An 18,910-nucleotide genomic window follows, 5' to 3' on the forward strand; every position below is an offset into this window, starting at 1 on the left:
CATTTGTTATTGTTTGTCTTTTTCCTGAATTGTTCTGTATTCTGGCTTTTACATGATTTGATTTCTGTATAATACCCTATAGAACACTGAAGACAGTGCTAGAATCTCCATCACATTTTTCCGTCTGTTCCGAGTTATGAGATTAGTGAAGCTCCTCAGCAGGGGAGAAGGAATCCGAACTTTATTATGGACATTTATTAAGTCATTTCAGGTAGGCGTAACATTTAAAATAATTGCTTTTGTGGAGTTAAAATGCAATGTATTAGGTATTGCATGGTGATCCAGAGTGAAATATAGTATAAACAAGAGTGATGTGTGTTATCAAGAGGTTCAATATCTCTGTGTCTCTCTTTTGTTCAAATATATTTGTGTGTTTGTCTTTGTGTGTGCATGTGCTTGAGTATGCATACATAGGCATGTATATCTGTATTTGCATCATATTGACTGGAATATATAATAATTACATTATTTTATTTATTTTTAGTTATTTTTCACATTTCTGTACTGCCCAGCTTCCTCAAAGAGGGACTGGTGGTATACAATAAAATGCTAAAAAATAAAACAGTACAGTAGTGGCCAAAATTGTAGAAATCTTTTGGGAAAAGTGTACAGTAGAAATGCCACCTTTGGTTAAGTTTTCACCAATTTTTCTTCTAATTTCTTTATAACTGTAGCCTTGTTCACTTAATAATACTATTTTACATCGCTTTCTGGGCAACCAGTCAACTCTTCGCATCATTACTTTAATTTTATTACATTTTACAAGCTCACTAAATGAAAGAACACAAAAAACCCCAACCAACTTGATAGCGATCACATAACACACTGACAAATGTCCTCCTCTCAGCTTCAATACATGACATCAATAACTGAATCCTACTGTGATCTGATTGGCTCATTGCCAAAACAAGATGACATCTGATTGGCTCTCTAAACACTCATGCTCATTGGCTACAATCAGATGAAGGAAAGCTGCCTGATATCAACCTAAGCAAGTTGTGCTTCCTTTTTCTGTTTATTTGGCTATAACTTTTCATAGAATACAGTACAGATAATTGAACAAACTATGTTGCATTACATTCTTGATTAAATTATCTTTCCATTGATATATAATTTTATGGTATTACTCCAAAAAAAAGTGGTGTTATTAGCCATCAAACCTAAAAAATACACTTTCCCCAAAAGGTTCCCACAATTTTGGCCACTACTGTATATATAAAAGTTAAAAACATTTTTAAAAGTGTTAAAAGGAGACAAGAGATTAAAATTAGGCAAAAGGCAAAAGGAGGCCTTTCCGGGAACTAACCAGGCCCATGGCTGCATATTCCCCTGGGCAAACCATGTGAGGCTACAGAGCCATGTCTTAACTCCTTTTTGGAAGGCCAGGAAAGTGGGGGGCAGTCTCATCTCTGGAGAATAATAGGGGGGCAATAGCTCTTTTCCTAGAACCCACCAATCAAAATTCTTTAAATGATGGGGTCTGTAACATACCTTCCCTGCCTGATCGGGTGGGATGGGCTGATGTGATGGGATGAAGATGGCCCCATAGGTATCATGGCCCCATATCATGTAGGGCTTTAAAGATCACAACCAACCAACAAGGTTCTGATTATGGGTTTGATTATATCTGATTATATCTGAATAGTATAATAATCTACACAGCATTTAAATTGTGCCCAGTTCTTTGCAGTTCTGATTAAACATTTTTAGAATTAAACATTTTTACAAGAATTTAGTGAGGCATATTTTCTGTGTGCCTATGATTACAGACTAAGAATAATAAGCTGATTTGTAACTGTTGCTGTTATTCCAACCATGCTAATTCTTCATTCAGACTTCCTGCCATCATGTTTCTTAATTGTTCAAGAAGATGGAAATTACTAATTAAAATTATTAGTAATTTTGGAATACTAGTTTCAAAAAAATGTATTAATCATAAAGTGTAATCCTATCTACGTTCTTTTAAAATAAGATTTAAAATAAAATAAGATTCAGCTTTATGTTGAATCACCACCCCAAAACAGCAGGCGACTCTGAAGTCAGCAAATTAGTGTAATTTAGTACAACATGCTTTTATGTGTTGATAGCATTTTAAATAACTGTAGAGTTTTCCCTGCCAGTCCTTGTCTATTTATTTCCGATGAGTGGAAATTAAAAATAGAAAAATGTATAGTCCATGTGTATTAGCTTCAAAAATAGATGCAAGTTATTATTTTCAAACTTCTTTTCATTTTAGGCTCTACCATATGTTGCCCTTCTGATAGCTATGTTGTTTTTCATCTATGCGGTTATTGGAATGCAGGTAATAAAAACAAATTATTTTTTTTCCTGATGAGGAAGTATATGATGAAAGCCAGTTATTAAACATGTAGAAGAATAAACTCTGCTAAAAAATAAGGGATAGGAAATTGACAATCTCTTGCCAATCTGTGTTAGAGTATTTACCTATATAGAGAATATGCTAATTTGCTGCCAATGCTTTTATTAAGATTCCTGGCTAAACTTAGCAGTTAAAAGATAAGTTTTTTAATGCCTGGACTGAACTGGGGTCAATGCTATTTAATTCATTCACAAATGGGAAATGAGGTTTGTATATTGCAACACCTTATTCTATATAGCAAAAGCTTTCAAAGAGGCAATTACATGGCAATTGACATAATCATAGATAAACCAATGAAATAGTGATCATTAATCATAGCAACAGAAAAAAATACATATTAGGAATTAGGATTGAAAATAGCACAACTACGTAAATATAAATAGGATCTTTAAATATCACCTATTACAGAGAAGAGTTGCAGATAAATACAGTAAACATTTTGAAGGGCTAAACTAGCTGCTCTTTAACAAAGTGCTGGAATATTTGGTGGTTGGAGAAAACAAAGCACATGAGTATATATAAAAACTATAAGTAAGTCCCCAAAGGCTTCTTGGTGCATTGAAAATTTCTGCCCATTGTTTTATTTTCCATTACTTTTTCTCCATTTTCTTTCAGTTTCCTTTCCCACTTCTTACAATTACAACCGTTTCTTTCAGTAAGTCTTGCTCTGGGCCTGTTTGTCATAGCACAAAGATGCTCCACAAACCATTTTTAGAGATATTTCTTCACACTATATGCCACAACTAAACAGCTGCTTTGCTGCATTCCACTCTCATCGGAAAATCACACCATTCTAAATCTTGCTGCCTCTACAATGCATGCCCACCAGTGTAGAGAGTTTAAAAGATATCCTTGATAAAGATATGCAGGAACTATTACCTTGGCCAAAGAATTAAGTTTAGAATGTCCTAACTCTCTCAAGCTATTCTCCAAGGCGCCTGAAGGCAGGACGAGAAGCAATGGGTGGAAACTGATCAAGGAGAGAAGCAACTTAGAACTAAGGAGAAACTTCCTGACAGTTAGAACAATTAACCAGTGGAACAACCTGCCTCCAGAAGTTGTGAATGCTCCAACACTGGAAGTTTTTAAGAAGAGACTGGACAGCCATTTGTCTGAAATGGTATAGGGTTTCCTGCCTGGGCAGGGGGTTGGACTCGATGACCTCCAAGGTCCCTTCCAACTTTATTATTATTATTATTATTATTATTATTATTATTATTATTATTATTATTATTATTATTATTATTATTATTATTATTNATACAGCCCAATCAGACTTTCATAATTCTTTTATTAGTCAAGCTCAATAAAAATAATTATTGTGTGAAGCTGATTTTCTGGTCTGGTCTACCTGATGCTGTGCGTCAGAATGGGTCTGTGTTGTGCTGCTATCTATATGTTGTTAACATGCAAAATCCCGTATTAAGATTGAAATTCCAACCCAAAGGAATATACCCCATTCAGTGAAAAGCCTCTGCCAGTCGGTGACTATTCCATGCGCTCATCAATTGAATAATTAATTTTCAAAAACTTTAAAGTTATGGCTCAACTATTCATTTACAAGATAGCAGCAAACAATTAAAATTTAATGTTTTGGCTGCTTGCTAAAAAGCCAATTGGTTGACAGAAAGATGAAAGAAACAAAGCCAGCCCTATAGAGTGCTCAAACTTGAGGAGCAATATTAGAGAAGAAACTACATTCAGAGTATAACATCTTAAGCTGTTCCCTGGCTGCCTCATCTACAGTTTAAACTGAAATACAGGCAAAGACTCACCAGCCACCCATAACCAGAAGGAAGAAATGAGCGATACGGAAAGGGAGACAACAATACAGATAGAGATGATATGGCAAGGGGGCAAACAATGTTTTGGATGTTAGAGAATTAAATAAATGTGTTTAAGCTATCCAAGCATCAGTTAATTAAGAAAGATGGGGGGGGGGAGAGTCTACAGTTTTAACTGGAACATAGACCTATATAAAGACATTGACTTCTTTATATCATAGAGGGCAATCTATGTGTATATAGCTTCATTTTTGTCAGTAATAGAGTTTCATCCAATTAATTCATATTTAGAAGTCTTATTAGGTAAAATAATCCAGAATAAGGGATTAAAAACTGGAGAGTTGAGGTTTACTACCAACCTGTCTTGTAAAACCTGAGAATTATGGTTAAGGATCAATGTGTCAGTAAATTATTATTATTATTAGGATTCAAAAATAGGAAAGCTTTCATATTACAAGCATCTGACTCAATACTGCAGAAAACCAACTGTTGGTCTTATCAAAAGTGCAAAAGGTTACCATGGGTAAGCTGTTACTTCTCTTTCAGGTATTTGGCAAAGTTGCTCTGAAAGATGGCAGTCAAATTAACAGGAACAACAACTTTCAAACCTTCCCCCAGGCGGTGCTTCTTCTTTTCCGGTAGCATTTGTTTGTTATTACTGGCATAGAGTTCATAAGGATCCAGTTTGGTCTAGTGGTTAAGACACTAGGTTAGGAACCAGGACACTGTCTGTTCTAGTCACACCTTAGGCATGAAAGCCGGCTAGGTGATTTTGGGCCAGTCACTTTCTCAGCCCATAACATCAGGCTAGGGCAGTGGTTCTCAACCTTTTTAATGCCGCGACCCCAACCAGTGGTAAGTCGAGGACTAAACCGGTCGTAAGTCGAGGACTAAACTGGTTGTAAGTCGAGGACTACCCAACCGGTCGTAAGTCGAGGACTTTCCCTGCCCGGGAGCGCCGCACATGCATGGTTCCGCCCCCTGCACCGGCCGAGGCGTAGCTGGCAAGCGGCAGAGACGGAGCAGGCCGACCACCAGCTGGCCCAGCCCAAGGGAGGTAAGGCACCCGCCGGAAAAGGGGGAAAAATGGCGGACAAAAAAATGGCGGACAGCCTTGCTTGGCGACCCCCGTGAAATGGTTGATCAACCCCAAATGGGGTCCCGTCCCACAGGTTGAGAACCACTGGGCTAGGGCAATAAACCAGTTGGTCAATTCCTGTTGCAGCCAAATGGATCAACCTTTGATTGACCTGAAAAAAGTGTACCTTGAACTTGCGGAAAAACTCTAGGAAGAAAAAAAATATAGAGTTCAAAAATATGTAGAATGGTTTTGTGGTAGGTTGTGATAAAACTCTTTATTTTTTCTTTATTAAATTTCTTTATAAGAAATTAATCTTCTGTTCCTTCAACCGTGCAGATAATACATAGGTCATAAACAAGTAAAATATTTCATGTACCTTAATCTAAGATGGGACATACTTTTGCTGGAATTTTGAGTATTCCACATATATTTAATCTGCTAATAAATTAAAAGTGATAGTGAAGAAGCTAGAATGTAAGAAATGCCAGATTCTTGTTTGTGCTTTATCATTTGGAGATTTTTAATGAGATACGATTTTCAGACCTTCAATGCTTTACTTAAAAAGAAATGAAAATATTCACTTTAATTTCTACCACATTATAGACAGCTTGAAACAGTTGTCCTGTTTGATATTTTTCAGAAAGCAAAAAAAGCCACTTCATGAGCCATTTCATATTTTATGTAGTCATCAGTAGCTAACAGAAAAAGAGAAAGGACTGCAGGAAATACCCTACAGTGACTTTCAATTGAAATGTTGATTGTCAAAGATAAATGTGGAAATGTGTAATTGAATATGAGTAGAAATTACATATGAGAGCTAAAAGGCAATTTAGGTAGCCTAATCATGTGCTGTCACATATCATCCCTTACTGCCTCAAATAACATGATGGTATAGTTAAACAACTCTGTGTTAAAATTATACATTCAGTAGCTTCTGTATCTCTGTCCTGTCCAATGGGGTTGCAAGGAACAAGATCAACAAATTAAAAGCTGGGACATTCATAGGAAAAGCAGGGAGGAAAGCCCCATCCAGGAACCAGAAAGTGCAGAGGTAGCACCATTGCAATTAGACAATATATAGTACAAGCTAGTTAACCAGCAGACTAAATTCAGACTAAGAAAATTTGGTCAGAGTTTGTCTACACAGGTATCAAGGTACATAGGTTGTGGGGGAATGACTATGAATGGCATAGGAAAGTAAATGATGAAACCTATATTTTGACTATACAACAAAACCATGTGATTTAAATTATATGCACTCAGTTTTGGGATGCAAATACTAAAGGCCAGGGTGCACATTTCATAATTTGTTTCATCAACACGGTTTGTCCCAGATGCCTGTACAAAGGAAGACTGTAGCTAATACTCTCTTAAAATTATTGGTTTTGTCTATTTTTAAAAAATAATATGGTTATCTGTCTTGTACATGAATTCTGGGTAGCTGACAACAATCAACAAAAGCAATAGAATAAAATACAGTATCAGACTCAACAACACAAACCACACTTACATGGGCTGCCTGGAAAGTTATATTTTTTCTTCAAAATCTCGAGGGGGGGAATCAAGTCTTCCCAGTCTTCTGGAAGGCTGGGAGGGTGGGAACTGAGCAGGACGCATGGGGGAGACTGCTTCATAGGTAGGTGCCATGACAGAAAGGCACAGTTGGTCCTTGGTCTAACAAGATGGTATTATTTAATAGAATTTGCCCTGTCAAATTTAGTGGGGAACAACAGAGATGATCCTGGAAAAACTGTTCAGAGATGGCTACAACATGTGCAAAAACATGCTTTAACGAATGAAGGCGAATATACACGTCCCAGGATAATGTTGCAGGATCCAATCTGGGTCGGTCACCGGGACCTCAGAGGTTTCGTCTTCTGAGCTTTTGGACTCATGCTGGAGCCCTGAAGATGAGCTCCAGCAGGGGTCCGAAAGCTCGGAAGACAAAACTCCGGTGACCGACCCAGATTGGATTCTACAAACATTCTTTAAGCTTGTGAAACAAGGAAAACATTAGGAAGAGACCTGGCCTGATTCTACCCTGACTACCTGAAGTATAAGAGGGATGGAGAACTAGGATACCTCCTGCACTGATTGTGCCATTTTCAATGGTTGCCTAATAATACAGTGAAATAGGAGTTCTGTATGTTTTTGAATTTCTGGGCAACTTATTTATTTAATCCCTAAATTCATGAGGGGTTTAGGGGTTACATGAACAAGCAGCCCAAGAATAAAAAAACATACAGAACTCCTATTACACTGTATCATTAGGCAACAATTGAGAATAACTACAAAAAAATCCAGCATAGTACGTTAATACTGATAAAATCAATGTGTTTATGCTTTCAAGATTTTAATGGTAACAGTACATAAAGCTTTAATATATTTTTTTAAATAAACAACATAGCATGTTATCTCTTTACCGTGCACTCACTCACATTGTCTGGGACCATTATTAGGCAACAACAATAATAATGTTATGCTAGAAGAAACAATATTATTTGCCTTATTTTATCTTCCTTTATTCCATATTAAAGGTGTGCCACAGGAGAAGCTTGGCAAGATATCATGCTAGCTTGCATGCCAGGAAAAAGTTGTGACCCAGATTCTGATCAGAATCCTGGAGAAGAATATACATGTGGAAGCAATTTTGCTATTATTTATTTCATCAGTTTCTATATGTTATGTGCTTTTTTGGTGAGTCTAGAAAGTAAAATTTGAATGGCTAAAATTTGAGCAGACAAATGTACTGAAGATTAATTCTATTAATTCACAAAGCATTAGTTTAGTTTAGTTTAGTTTAGTTTGGTTTAGTTTAGTTTAGTTTAGTTTATAGTTTCCTTTCCTTATTGCTGTTACTTATGTGGTGCTCCACTTTCAAAGACTTTGAATGCTTGCAGTATTAATATCAGATGAAAACCAAAATTGAGTTAATCTAATTATTATCTATCAGTACAATGTATCCTGTTCAAGATAACATGCTCTTATTTTTCCTCAAAAGGCTTTCTGAAGGGAATGGATTTTATGGCTTTCCAAAAATATAGTAAAGAGAGGGTGTTATAAATATTTGGGGGTAAGATGTGTGTCCCAAAGGAGGGGGCGATCAATGAAAAGAATCCCTGAAGAGGACATCTCCTCACTGGTGGGTCTATCAGCAAGCCCTCTATTTTTGATCTTAGTGGACAAGCCGACTTAATTTGGAGAAAGCAATATAAATGTATCCAGGCCCTGAGCTAAACAAGGAGTAAGGATAACAACCAAACTTTGAATTGTATTTAGAAGCTAACTGGCAGTCAGTGAAGCTCCTATACTAGAAGCTAGGTTACACGAGCAAAGCTCTTTGCATACATAACTACTCAAGCTGGTGTATGTTGCAGTTTAAATGTCTGGATAGTCTTTGGGACAGTCCCATATAGAACACTGCAGCAATCCATCTTCAAGATACTAAAGGTATGAATGACTAAGAAGAAAGTCTCTTGATCCAGAAAGGATCACAACTGAAGCAAAGCAATCAATATAATAATGGTTGTACAAAGGCATTTGTGTCTACAGCCTCTACTTACTATTCCAGGGGTCTTCAAACTTGGCCCTTTTATGACTTGTGGACTTCAACTCCCAGAATTCCTCAGCCAGCGTTGAAGTCCACAAGTCATAAAAGGGCCAAGTTTGAAGTCCCCTGTACTATTCAATCAAGAATCATGAGTTCAAGAGGATTCCCAAGTTATGGGCCATATCCATTTGCAGCAGTATCTTTTCCAGAATGAAATATGTACTATTTCTGGACTCAACCCAATTCTATTTTAATAGGTTTTAGTGAAATCCCATTTCTAGACTCAGATAGCCTCCAGACACTGAGTAGGACTTCCAACACATCACTTACATTACTCATGGTGGAAATATAATTGGATTGGACATCAGCAGCATATTGAAACCTTACCTCATGCCAGCAGATGATCTATCTCAGTGGCTTTGCATGGTAGTGGGGAGAGCAAGTCTCATAGCTGTCCATAATGGAGCACTTGAGCTCCTCCTATTGACTGGAGATTACTACTTAAAAATGGAAGAACCATTGAAGAACGGTGCCTTCCTCCCTTTTCTTTGTAGTCAGTCCAGGACATCTTAGTCCATGGTATCAAGAGCCACTAACAGTTTCAGAAGGATAGTCTCTCTCTCTCTCTCTCTTGTCAAAAACATCGTGAGTTATTAATATAGTTTTGATCCTACAGCCAGGCCTGAATCCTGACCGGAAAGGATTTAGATAATCCATTTCATCCCAGAGTCCCTTAACTACAATTCAATCATCTTCTGCTAAAAACAGATCAATTATTGTCTAAAATGGCCATGTCAAGAGGTGGTTTCTAGAGGAAAGATGGTGGTACCACCTCTTCACTCATGGATACATTGGTCATCACTCACTCTCAACTTTCTGCCCTGGCAGCTTTTACCAACCAGGTAGACTAAGGATTTAATCTATAAAGAGTGGATCTAATAGCACAGAGGAGCTTGTGTACATCCTCATCCACAGGCTTAAATGAATTCCAAATTATAAAAGGATATCTCTTGTCATCTCATCTGGATTTGCCTAGCTGGTGTCCAACCACAAACAAATGTGTGATTTTATCCTCAAAATTTACTGCAACAGCCAAATTTTCTCTTAGAGTGACTGGGTCACTCTAATGCTGCTAGACATCCAGTCTTGTTGCTTTACCACTCTTGTTGCTATTGTTAAGCTCAAACCTGAGCTCTTTCTCATGTTGGGTCACATTCATTCTTCCTCTTATAGCAGCGTTACTCTTGGCATGCCTTTGCTTCATCTCTTGGAAGTCCTCAATAAACCAAGAAGTTGCCATGAGTCAGCAACTAGATGGAGCCTGCTCAGGAGCAATCTTGTCAAGTATCACCATCTTTCTCTTTTCTAGAGGTTTACTAGGCACTTGACAGAACTGCCTACCAGGGCTTTGAAAAATTCTCTAGGTGCTTTTAGAAACCGCAAAATCCAATTAGATTTCTAAAGTGAACTTGATAAAACAGATCTTTTCTCCCCACAAAAATCTATAGTGGCAATTAACTCTCTAGAAACTAGAAAGTAACCTAACCAAGTAAGTTCCATTACTTTGTTATTTAATCCTATATTTTATTGTCAAAGTCTAATCAAATAATACGCTGGTATCAATAAGTAATGTAAACATTCATGTGTTGTACATGAATAATATATGCAATAACACAAGGAGACAATATCAGGTTCAATGTATATTATGTCCATATCTCTATTGTTTTCCTCCAAATATTTTCTTCTAATCACATTCTGACTAATGGAAACACATTTCTTGCCTTGATATGAATGTGTTCAGTAATATTACACTTGCTCAATGTAGCATTTCCTTTAATAGTCTACTTCAGTGGTGGCAAACCTATGGCACTCAGAGCCCTCTCTGTTGGCACACGCGCCACCACCAGGTCCATCAGGCCACCACTGGAGCAGGAGCCTCACCAACCATTGTCGATTGATGGACTGGAAGAAAAGGAAGGGGGAAGCATTTTACATGCATGCATGTGGGCATGGGGCCGCAAGCAGGCATGCGCTGCAAATGGGGCAGGGGTAGTGCCTGCGTGATACTCACTAGCCCTGCCCCATTCTTGCATGGTACAGTGTCGTGTATCTGCACCCTGCGGCGCGGCAGTGGCCATTTTTGCGCCTTGCTACACGGTGGCCCATTTTTGCGCCCCCAGTTTTTGCGTGCCAGAGGCAGCACTCAGAGGCCCCTCCCTGCCCCCCCCGAGGGCACCACAATGCTGATGTGGCCTGGGCACTTTGTGATAAATAAGTGGGTTTTGGGTTGCGGTTTGGGCACTCGGTCTCTAAAAGGTTCGCCATCACTGGTCTACTTCTTGCTTTCACTGTTGTTGCAGTTTCTATTATAAAATGTTTGCCACAGTTAACATTTTAAATCACCAGAGTTGATATAACATTTCCAATTTCACTGGAAGCTGACATTCTAGTATATTTATGAACATCTTACATTAACTCTAATCTTCAAAGCCATAAATAGTATGAGACCAAAGCCATTTTAAGGTTAGCTTTCACTTATAGGAATCTGCCAACCTTTGCCTTAATAATCCTTCCACTTGCTATCTAAAGAATGGAAGGTGTACATAAAGAACAAGGCTTTCCCATGGAACATTGTGCCAAAAAGAGCAAAAAACATAATCTTGTATTCATTCTACTCTGAAGCAATTTACAGCCAAATAAATGCAGGCAATTAAATTTACAGGCAAGTTTATAGACCTCATTTTTAGCAAGCATTTATATCTGTCTAAGGTATAAGATAGATATGGAGAGCCAGTTTGATCTAGTGGTTAGGGCTTCAGGATAGAAAACAGGACTGTAAGTTCTAGTCCTGCCATAGGTACAAACCAGCTGGGTGACGTTTGGCCAGTTGCTCACTCAGACCTAGGAAGCAGACAATGGCAAACCACTTTTAAAATCTTGCCAAGAAAATTCCAAGGACTTGTCTTAAAAAAGATATATTTATTTCAGAGCCCAAGTTTAATTTAACAAATGCTGGAATTGAGTATGTCTAGTTTAACGAAGAGAAGGATGAGGGGGACATGATACCAGTGTTCCAATATCTCAGGGGCTGCCACAAAGTAGAGGGAGTCAAGCTATTCTCCAAAGTGCCTGAAGGCAGGACAAGAAGCAACGGGTGGAAACTAATCAAGGAGAGAAGCAATCTAGAACTAAGGAGAAACTTCCTGACAGTTAGAACAATTAACCAGTGGAACAACCTGCCTCCAGAAGCGGTGAATGCTCCAACACTGGAAGTTTTTAAGAAGAGACTGGACAGCCATTTGCCTGAAATGGTATAGGGTTTCCTGCCTGAGCAGGGGGTTAGACTAGATGACCTCCAAGGTCCCTTCCAACTTTATTATTATTATTATAAATAAACAAAACTTTCAATGTTTTTCTGATTGCTACCTGAGCTATATGCTAATATTGTCTTCCATTGTTTTTAAGATTATCAATCTTTTTGTGGCTGTCATCATGGACAACTTTGATTATCTGACACGTGATTGGTCTATCCTTGGTCCACATCATCTGGATGAATTTAAAAGAATATGGTCAGAATATGATCCTGAAGCAAAGTAAGTTACACTCATGACTACAATATGTCCCCATCAAAAAGGGTAAAAAACAAAACAATGCCTAATGTAAGTCAGCTAGAGCTATTTAATTTTTTTCCTGAATTTTCTTTGTAGAGGGAGAATAAAACACCTTGATGTTGTTACTTTATTGCGACGCATCCAGCCTCCCCTTGGTTTTGGGAAGTTATGTCCTCACAGAGTAGCCTGCAAGGTAAGCTGGGGTCATTGATTCTTTAAAAACGTCTACATAATTCACGTTTCTAGAGAAGGGATACCTGTATATTCATTGCAAGTCAATTCTCCCTTGTTAATTATTAGCTTTTTCTCTAGGCTCTGTTATATATTATTACAAAAATAATACCACTTCTTTCTTTTGTTCTGGTTCATTGATATGGAGCAGTATTTGGTTGGTAGTAAAAGGAAGTTTTGGAGAATTCAGGAATAGTCAAGATTTTTATAAATTGCCTATTCACAGTTATGAAAGAAAATAAAGAAGTCCCATATACATCAAAAGGTCCCTGTAATTAAAGCAAGAAGATTGATGGTTCTTAGTTTTAAAAAAATACATGACATGGATTTTGCTCTTGAGATCACTGGGCTCGTGTGACTCATGTAACTCGCAACTAGAACTAAAAGGCTAATTGAGATCCTTTGATCAAAAACGGTTGCCTACCAATGTAGAATATAAGCAGGAAAAGCACAATAGATTCTGGTTGTGTGGAAGTTTTCATGTTTATACTGAAGTTGTATATACAAACACCATCTTGTCTTCAGCAGATTAGCAGTGTTGTGGTAATGCCTAGACATAGCTTAATATTTGTACTAAGTAGTAAGTAATTGAATCAGAGCATAAAACTAGCATTCTACTATTAATTGAGATTAGCAAATGCCTCTAAATTGCCCATGAGGAGAGTATGATGGAAAGGATCATCCAGTTTTCTTTGGTAAATAAAATAGCTATAGTTATTTTAAAAAAACAAGTCTCATTTCAGAATAATGGAAGTTTCAAAAATATCTAGAATCTTTATCCACATAAATTACTTTTTATTCTTCTTGCAGCTATAAATATTTACCACTGATTTTATGAGAGAACTAAACAACTATGAAGTTATCAAATAAAAAGGAATGAAACTTTATAGTAATTATGATATGCTCATCCCAAATATTTATCTTCTTCCATTAATGTATAAAGTATATTTGGTATAAATTGTTTTACATGTTAATTATAAAGCAGACTTACTTACAGAACTCTTGTGTCAGGCAGAATTTCCTCTATTTTGTAAGATATCCCTGTAGTATTCAGCTCATAACATCTATGAGTAATAATAACCACTTGACTATGATATGTCCTTCTATGCATTTTTAGATTAATTTCCTGTGTATATACTAAACATTTGATAAACACATACTAAACCTCCTTTGTGTCTATTTATTTTTTTAAATATCTGCAGAGGTTGGTAGCCATGAACATGCCCCTAAACAGTGATGGAACAGTTATGTTTAATGCTACTCTATTTGCTTTAGTAAGAACAGCCTTGAAGATCAAAACTGAAGGTAGGAGCCTACAATAAATATTTCAATCATTCTTTATTTCTCCTTATCAAATAATTAGTACTGATCTTTGATATATGTGATGGCCACCCTGGAGACTTTCTAAATGTAAACTGTTGCATATATGGTTTTCTGTAAAAAATACTATAGCTATGTTTGTAGCCCCAAATCTCAGTTTTTTGTGGGACAATAGTTTCCTTTACTGACAAATAGAATAAGTGGTGGAGATCAGTTGCACTTTGAACTTGGTATAGACTGGTCTTGATTTCTCAAAATCTCTGGTCTTCAAAAAATTATACATAATACTTTGTTGCCAAAGTAACATGCTATCAGAAAATATATTTCATCATATATGAAATTCATTGGTATCAGCACCTTCTTTATTTTGTACATTTGCTTCAATTTGGTATCTGCAGATTAGAGGACCAATTATTCATAACCATTGTTTTCCTTTTGACAGATGCTTCAGTACATCCAGGGAATTTACTATCAGGAGATAAAGTTTTGCATATGGCCAGTACATCAGATGGCTTTTTGAACTGCTCTATATTTTTAAAATATAAATTTGTTTTACAATGATGGCGTTTCATGAAAAGTCTTCCTTGTTTATCCTACTTGTTCATTGAAATGGCTGTCGGCACTACTAATGTTGGTGTCTGTCAATTTCCTTCTGGATCCTAGCCAATATTCCTTCTGTGCTGATTGCTGAAGGATCTGTGGAACCAGTTATCACCCTCCAAATCAGGCTTGTGAGCTTCTCAAATGTATCCAAGGGACCACTGTGTTTGTTTTCCCTAGTCATTACCTTCCCTTGCCACGAAAACAGCAGCAATGAGGAGGTATTCCTGAAACAGTGCAAACCAGATAGGAACCACTTCAAAATCTATTAATCCAATCTGCCAGACTTGCTGTGGGAGAATATTACAAAGATACCGGAAGTGATAGGCCTTCTTTTGAATCTGTATCTCTTGAATCTTAAGGCAGTCAGATTTGTCTACATGAAGTTGTCCCAAAGCAAAAGCAGAGTAAGCTAGTGTCAAAGCTATTGACCTTTTGGAAACTTCATTTAACTTTGGCTTAGCTGTAGAGATCCAAACCACGTGCAAAAATATTGACATTTTGCTGTTTAGTTACATGTTAATATATGTAATTCCTTCCTTCCTTCCTTCCCATTCTCCTCAGGTAATCTAGAGCAAGCAAATGAAGAACTCAGGGCAGTTATAAAGAAAATCTGGAAGAAAACTAGTATGAAACTCCTGGACCAAGTTGTTCCTCCTGCTGGTGGTTAGTAACATGATTTCTCATAGCTTCTACACTTTAAATACAAGACACAGAAAAATACTATAACAATTCAACCAGAATGCTAATATTAACTAAGTGATAAGATAGCAAAGTTTTACAGAAAAACACATAACATAGCATTCTGGAATAAAGAATTTAAACATTTCTTTATACATAAACATTTCAATTTATAGGCTTCAGAATAATGATGTGCTAATAAGAAGCTCTTATTATCTCTAGTAATGCATTTAAATTTGAAACAGTCTAAAATTTGTGAGCTATTCTTTCTTTTATTTTCCTTCAACACTCTTAGCCCAAAATTTAAGAAAATAATTAATCAAGAGTAAGTAATTTTATTAAGAAACACGGAGTAAACAATCTGCTAATGTTAGTATATTAGCTAGAACTATGTAACTAGGAAAGTTATCATTGATTTAAATGCATCTAAGTTAAATGCAAATGCAAATATATTAATGATATATGGACAGTTATATACTTGTTGATAAATACAGTGATAAAGCGTTGATTGCAGGTGATGTTCTGATTTGCTTTTTTCATTTTAAAAGTGCAGGATCTCTTGCATAGTTAGAAAACATCTCAGGCTGCTGTCAGACATCCAAGACACCCAGCTATTGGAGTTCATCTTCTAAAATCTTTATAGTTCACTGTACTTCTTTAGTATTATTGCACCCTTCAAGATCACTCTGGTTTAGGTTTGAAAAATGACTTACTCCTGAAGGTACTGAATTCTGTCCTCTCTCCAAAGATGTTCTCCTTAGTATTTCAGGAGAGAGAGAGAGAAAGACAAAGAGAGAGAGAGCATGTTTAGCTGTCCTACTTTTCAGAAGCCCCTGGCAACTGACAACTTAGATTCAGGGTGGGATGGGACAATGCCAAGCAATGCCAACTGTCCAGAAAACAGATACTGCACATTTAAAATGACATTTCTGTGTCCCCTTCTGCTTTTTTCTAGCCGCACAGCTGATTTCTTGCATGGTCTAGATGAGTTTGCTTTTGTTGTAACAATGTGCTTGAGCTTTTTCTGCAGCCTCTATTCCTTTCAACTATCAGTCTTTTCAGAATATTCTGAAGCAATTCTGTTTTAGGGTGGTGGCATGGAATCAGTGTTGCCTCTGGCCAGCTTCATTCCCCTCTTTTTATTGAAATACAGAGACATGCTTCAGAATAGCAAGCCATGGCTGTCTAAACTGAGCATGGAAGAGCCTTTTACTGAGTACGTGATTCAGACCTAACACATAAAGCAGGCCTTCTATAAAGTGGAGTTTGGAGAGTTCAGCACAATTGCATCACTGTGTACAAGATGACATCAATGTATTGTGACAAGATAAATGACTGAACCTGCCTAAAGCAAAGGCACAACAGTTGTCATTAAAATGCAGGAAACAGAAGACTGCCAAATTTTGGTGCAACAGTAAATTCACAAGCACAGAGAAATCTTTACAGAGTATAGGCAACATGAAAAAGGAAAGGATGTTATAATAATCCGGGAATATGAAATAAAAATAAACCTATAGAAAAGCAAGCGTGCAGATTCTCACAAGACTGAAATAGGTTCAAGATTATATAGCTTCAGTTTAAGCAATGTCATAATTTGAAGAAAACTTTGTAAATTATACTGGCTTATATTTCAGATCAGATCAATGGATTAGAATGAAAATAGGTGTATGTAGGACATATATTGGACAGACCAAAGTTTTATCTATGTTAAGTTAGGTCACATTATTTCATTAGTTTCAATATGCTTTACCTCTCTCATACAAGATCTAAACAGACTAAATGTTACAGTCATTTCACCCTCTCTCAATAATAAGCACAGTTACGGAACAAGAAAGTATTAGATAGTTTTAGATACTATTAGCATTAAGTCCACTAATTTTCTTAATTTATTAATACTTCGAAAGAGACTAAAAGTGATTTGAATATCAAATGTCACGTTACATTGCAAAAATGTAATTCAAAATGAATGATGATGGGGGGAAAACCCACTAGAAGCCATTGCTCTGTTTTATTCCAAGGTTTCCTTTAATGCCCCTATTAACTCTTTTCCAAGCACACAGACACTTATCTAATATTCATTTTTTTCTTCCCTACTTGTTTTGTTGAAATCCATTCCCTTTTAATATTTTTCATGTTGATATCAGCTCTGTTTCTTCTATGCCCACTAAGAAAGGGTCCATGTTTGGTCTGTAAAATATGCTCTACATCTGTCCCCTTTGCATATTCTGCTGTTCTACTACAAGCAAGAAATTGCAAGTAAAGGCGGGTGAATGTGCAAATATGGATTTGTGAATACCCACTTTCAAACATGCGTATACATAAAAAAATGTATATTCTGAAAGGCCAAGCTTAAGGCATGTTTGTCTACTATAGCGTATAAAGTATTTTGTCCCATTTAGTTTATTTCTTAGTCCTCTGAAATCCATTTTAAAGAGCATTTCCTTATTAAAATTAATATTTTGAGAATTTTTTAAGAAGGAGCTTTGTCATAAGCTCATAATTATCTCAATATTATTTTTACTATTTGTATCCCACCTACATTATTTTTTACAAATAATTCAAAGCAGCAAACATAACCAACATGCCTTCTGTCTATTTTCCTCACAAGAACAACCCTGTCAGGTGGGTTGGGCTGAGATACTGTGTTTCCCTGAAAGTAAGGCCTACCCTGAAAATAAGCCTTAGCTTTATTGGGGGGGGGTCTAATATAAGCCCTACCCTCAAAATAAGCCCTAGTTTTGGGACGAGGCACACACTTAAAAATCAAGCTAGGGCAGGGGGTGGGAGTGTGGAGCTGCCCCCGTGCCCCGTCCCGCACCCACTTACCTGTCAGCCAGGCCTCTCCTCGCTGGCCCACTTCTTCTGAGGCGTCTTCTGCAGCAAGGCCTGCATTTCAGTCAGAGGCCTTTCCAGAACACCTGTGCAGCCAAGAACCGAGCTATGGATTGAATCCATAGCTCGATACTCGGCTGCAGAGGCCTTCTGGAAAGGCCTGACTGGGAAATTGCAGGCTGGAATGCAGCTACAGAATGAAGCTGCTCCTTTGGCCCAAAAGAAGTGGACCTGCTGGGCAGGGCTGTTGGTGCCAGAGGTGAGTAAGACATCTCCCGAAAATAAGACCTGGTGCCTCTTTTGGAGGCAAAAATAATAATGAGACCCAGTCTTATTTTTGGGGAAACATGGTAGAGTGACTGGCCCAAAGTGACTTTCATGGCTGAGGTGGTACTTAAATTCACAGTCTCCTGCTTTCTAACCTGGTTCCTTAACTACTACCAATATCAGATCTGTGTGCAGATTTCTTTTTTTTATTACTTTTATGACATCCAAATTTTAGCACTACCTTTTATTCAAAGATAGTCATTAAGATCTGTACTTCGTCCTTTGACATATTAGATTAATATAGGCATCACTGACCAAGGCAGAATATACAGGCAGTTGGCCTAATCCAGGGGTAGGCATTCTTGGCTCTTTTATGACTCGTGGACTTCAACTCCCAGAATTCCTGAGGCAGCTATGCTGGCTCAGGAATTCTGGGAGTTGAAGTCCATGAGTCATAAAAGAGCCAAGGTTGCCTACCCCTGGCCTAATCAAAGAATCCAATTCTTATCATGAATTCCTTTTGCAGTAGGGTCAAAATGCATGTCACTATTGCATGATTTTCCATTGAACTAA

The 18,910-nt window shown here is 37.3% G+C and overlaps 1 protein-coding gene across 1 annotated transcript in view; it reads left to right on the top strand.

The window, feature by feature from the left end:
- Positions 1–18,910, top strand: part of CACNA1D (calcium voltage-gated channel subunit alpha1 D) — a 226,580-nt gene that overhangs the window by 173,390 nt on the left and 34,280 nt on the right. The window contains exons 32-39 of the mRNA XM_015816206.1: positions 83–211; positions 2,237–2,302; positions 4,711–4,802; positions 7,783–7,942; positions 12,261–12,388; positions 12,503–12,599; positions 13,840–13,942; positions 15,122–15,223. Coding sequence (XP_015671692.1) covers positions 83–211; positions 2,237–2,302; positions 4,711–4,802; positions 7,783–7,942; positions 12,261–12,388; positions 12,503–12,599; positions 13,840–13,942; positions 15,122–15,223 — 877 coding nt within the window. The remainder of the gene's footprint in view (positions 1–82; positions 212–2,236; positions 2,303–4,710; positions 4,803–7,782; positions 7,943–12,260; positions 12,389–12,502; positions 12,600–13,839; positions 13,943–15,121; positions 15,224–18,910) is intronic.

Source organism: Protobothrops mucrosquamatus, unplaced genomic scaffold (assembly GCF_001527695.2).
Source record: "Protobothrops mucrosquamatus isolate PMUCROS unplaced genomic scaffold, P.Mucros_1.0 scaffold414, whole genome shotgun sequence".
Lineage (NCBI taxonomy): Eukaryota > Metazoa > Chordata > Lepidosauria > Squamata > Viperidae > Protobothrops > Protobothrops mucrosquamatus.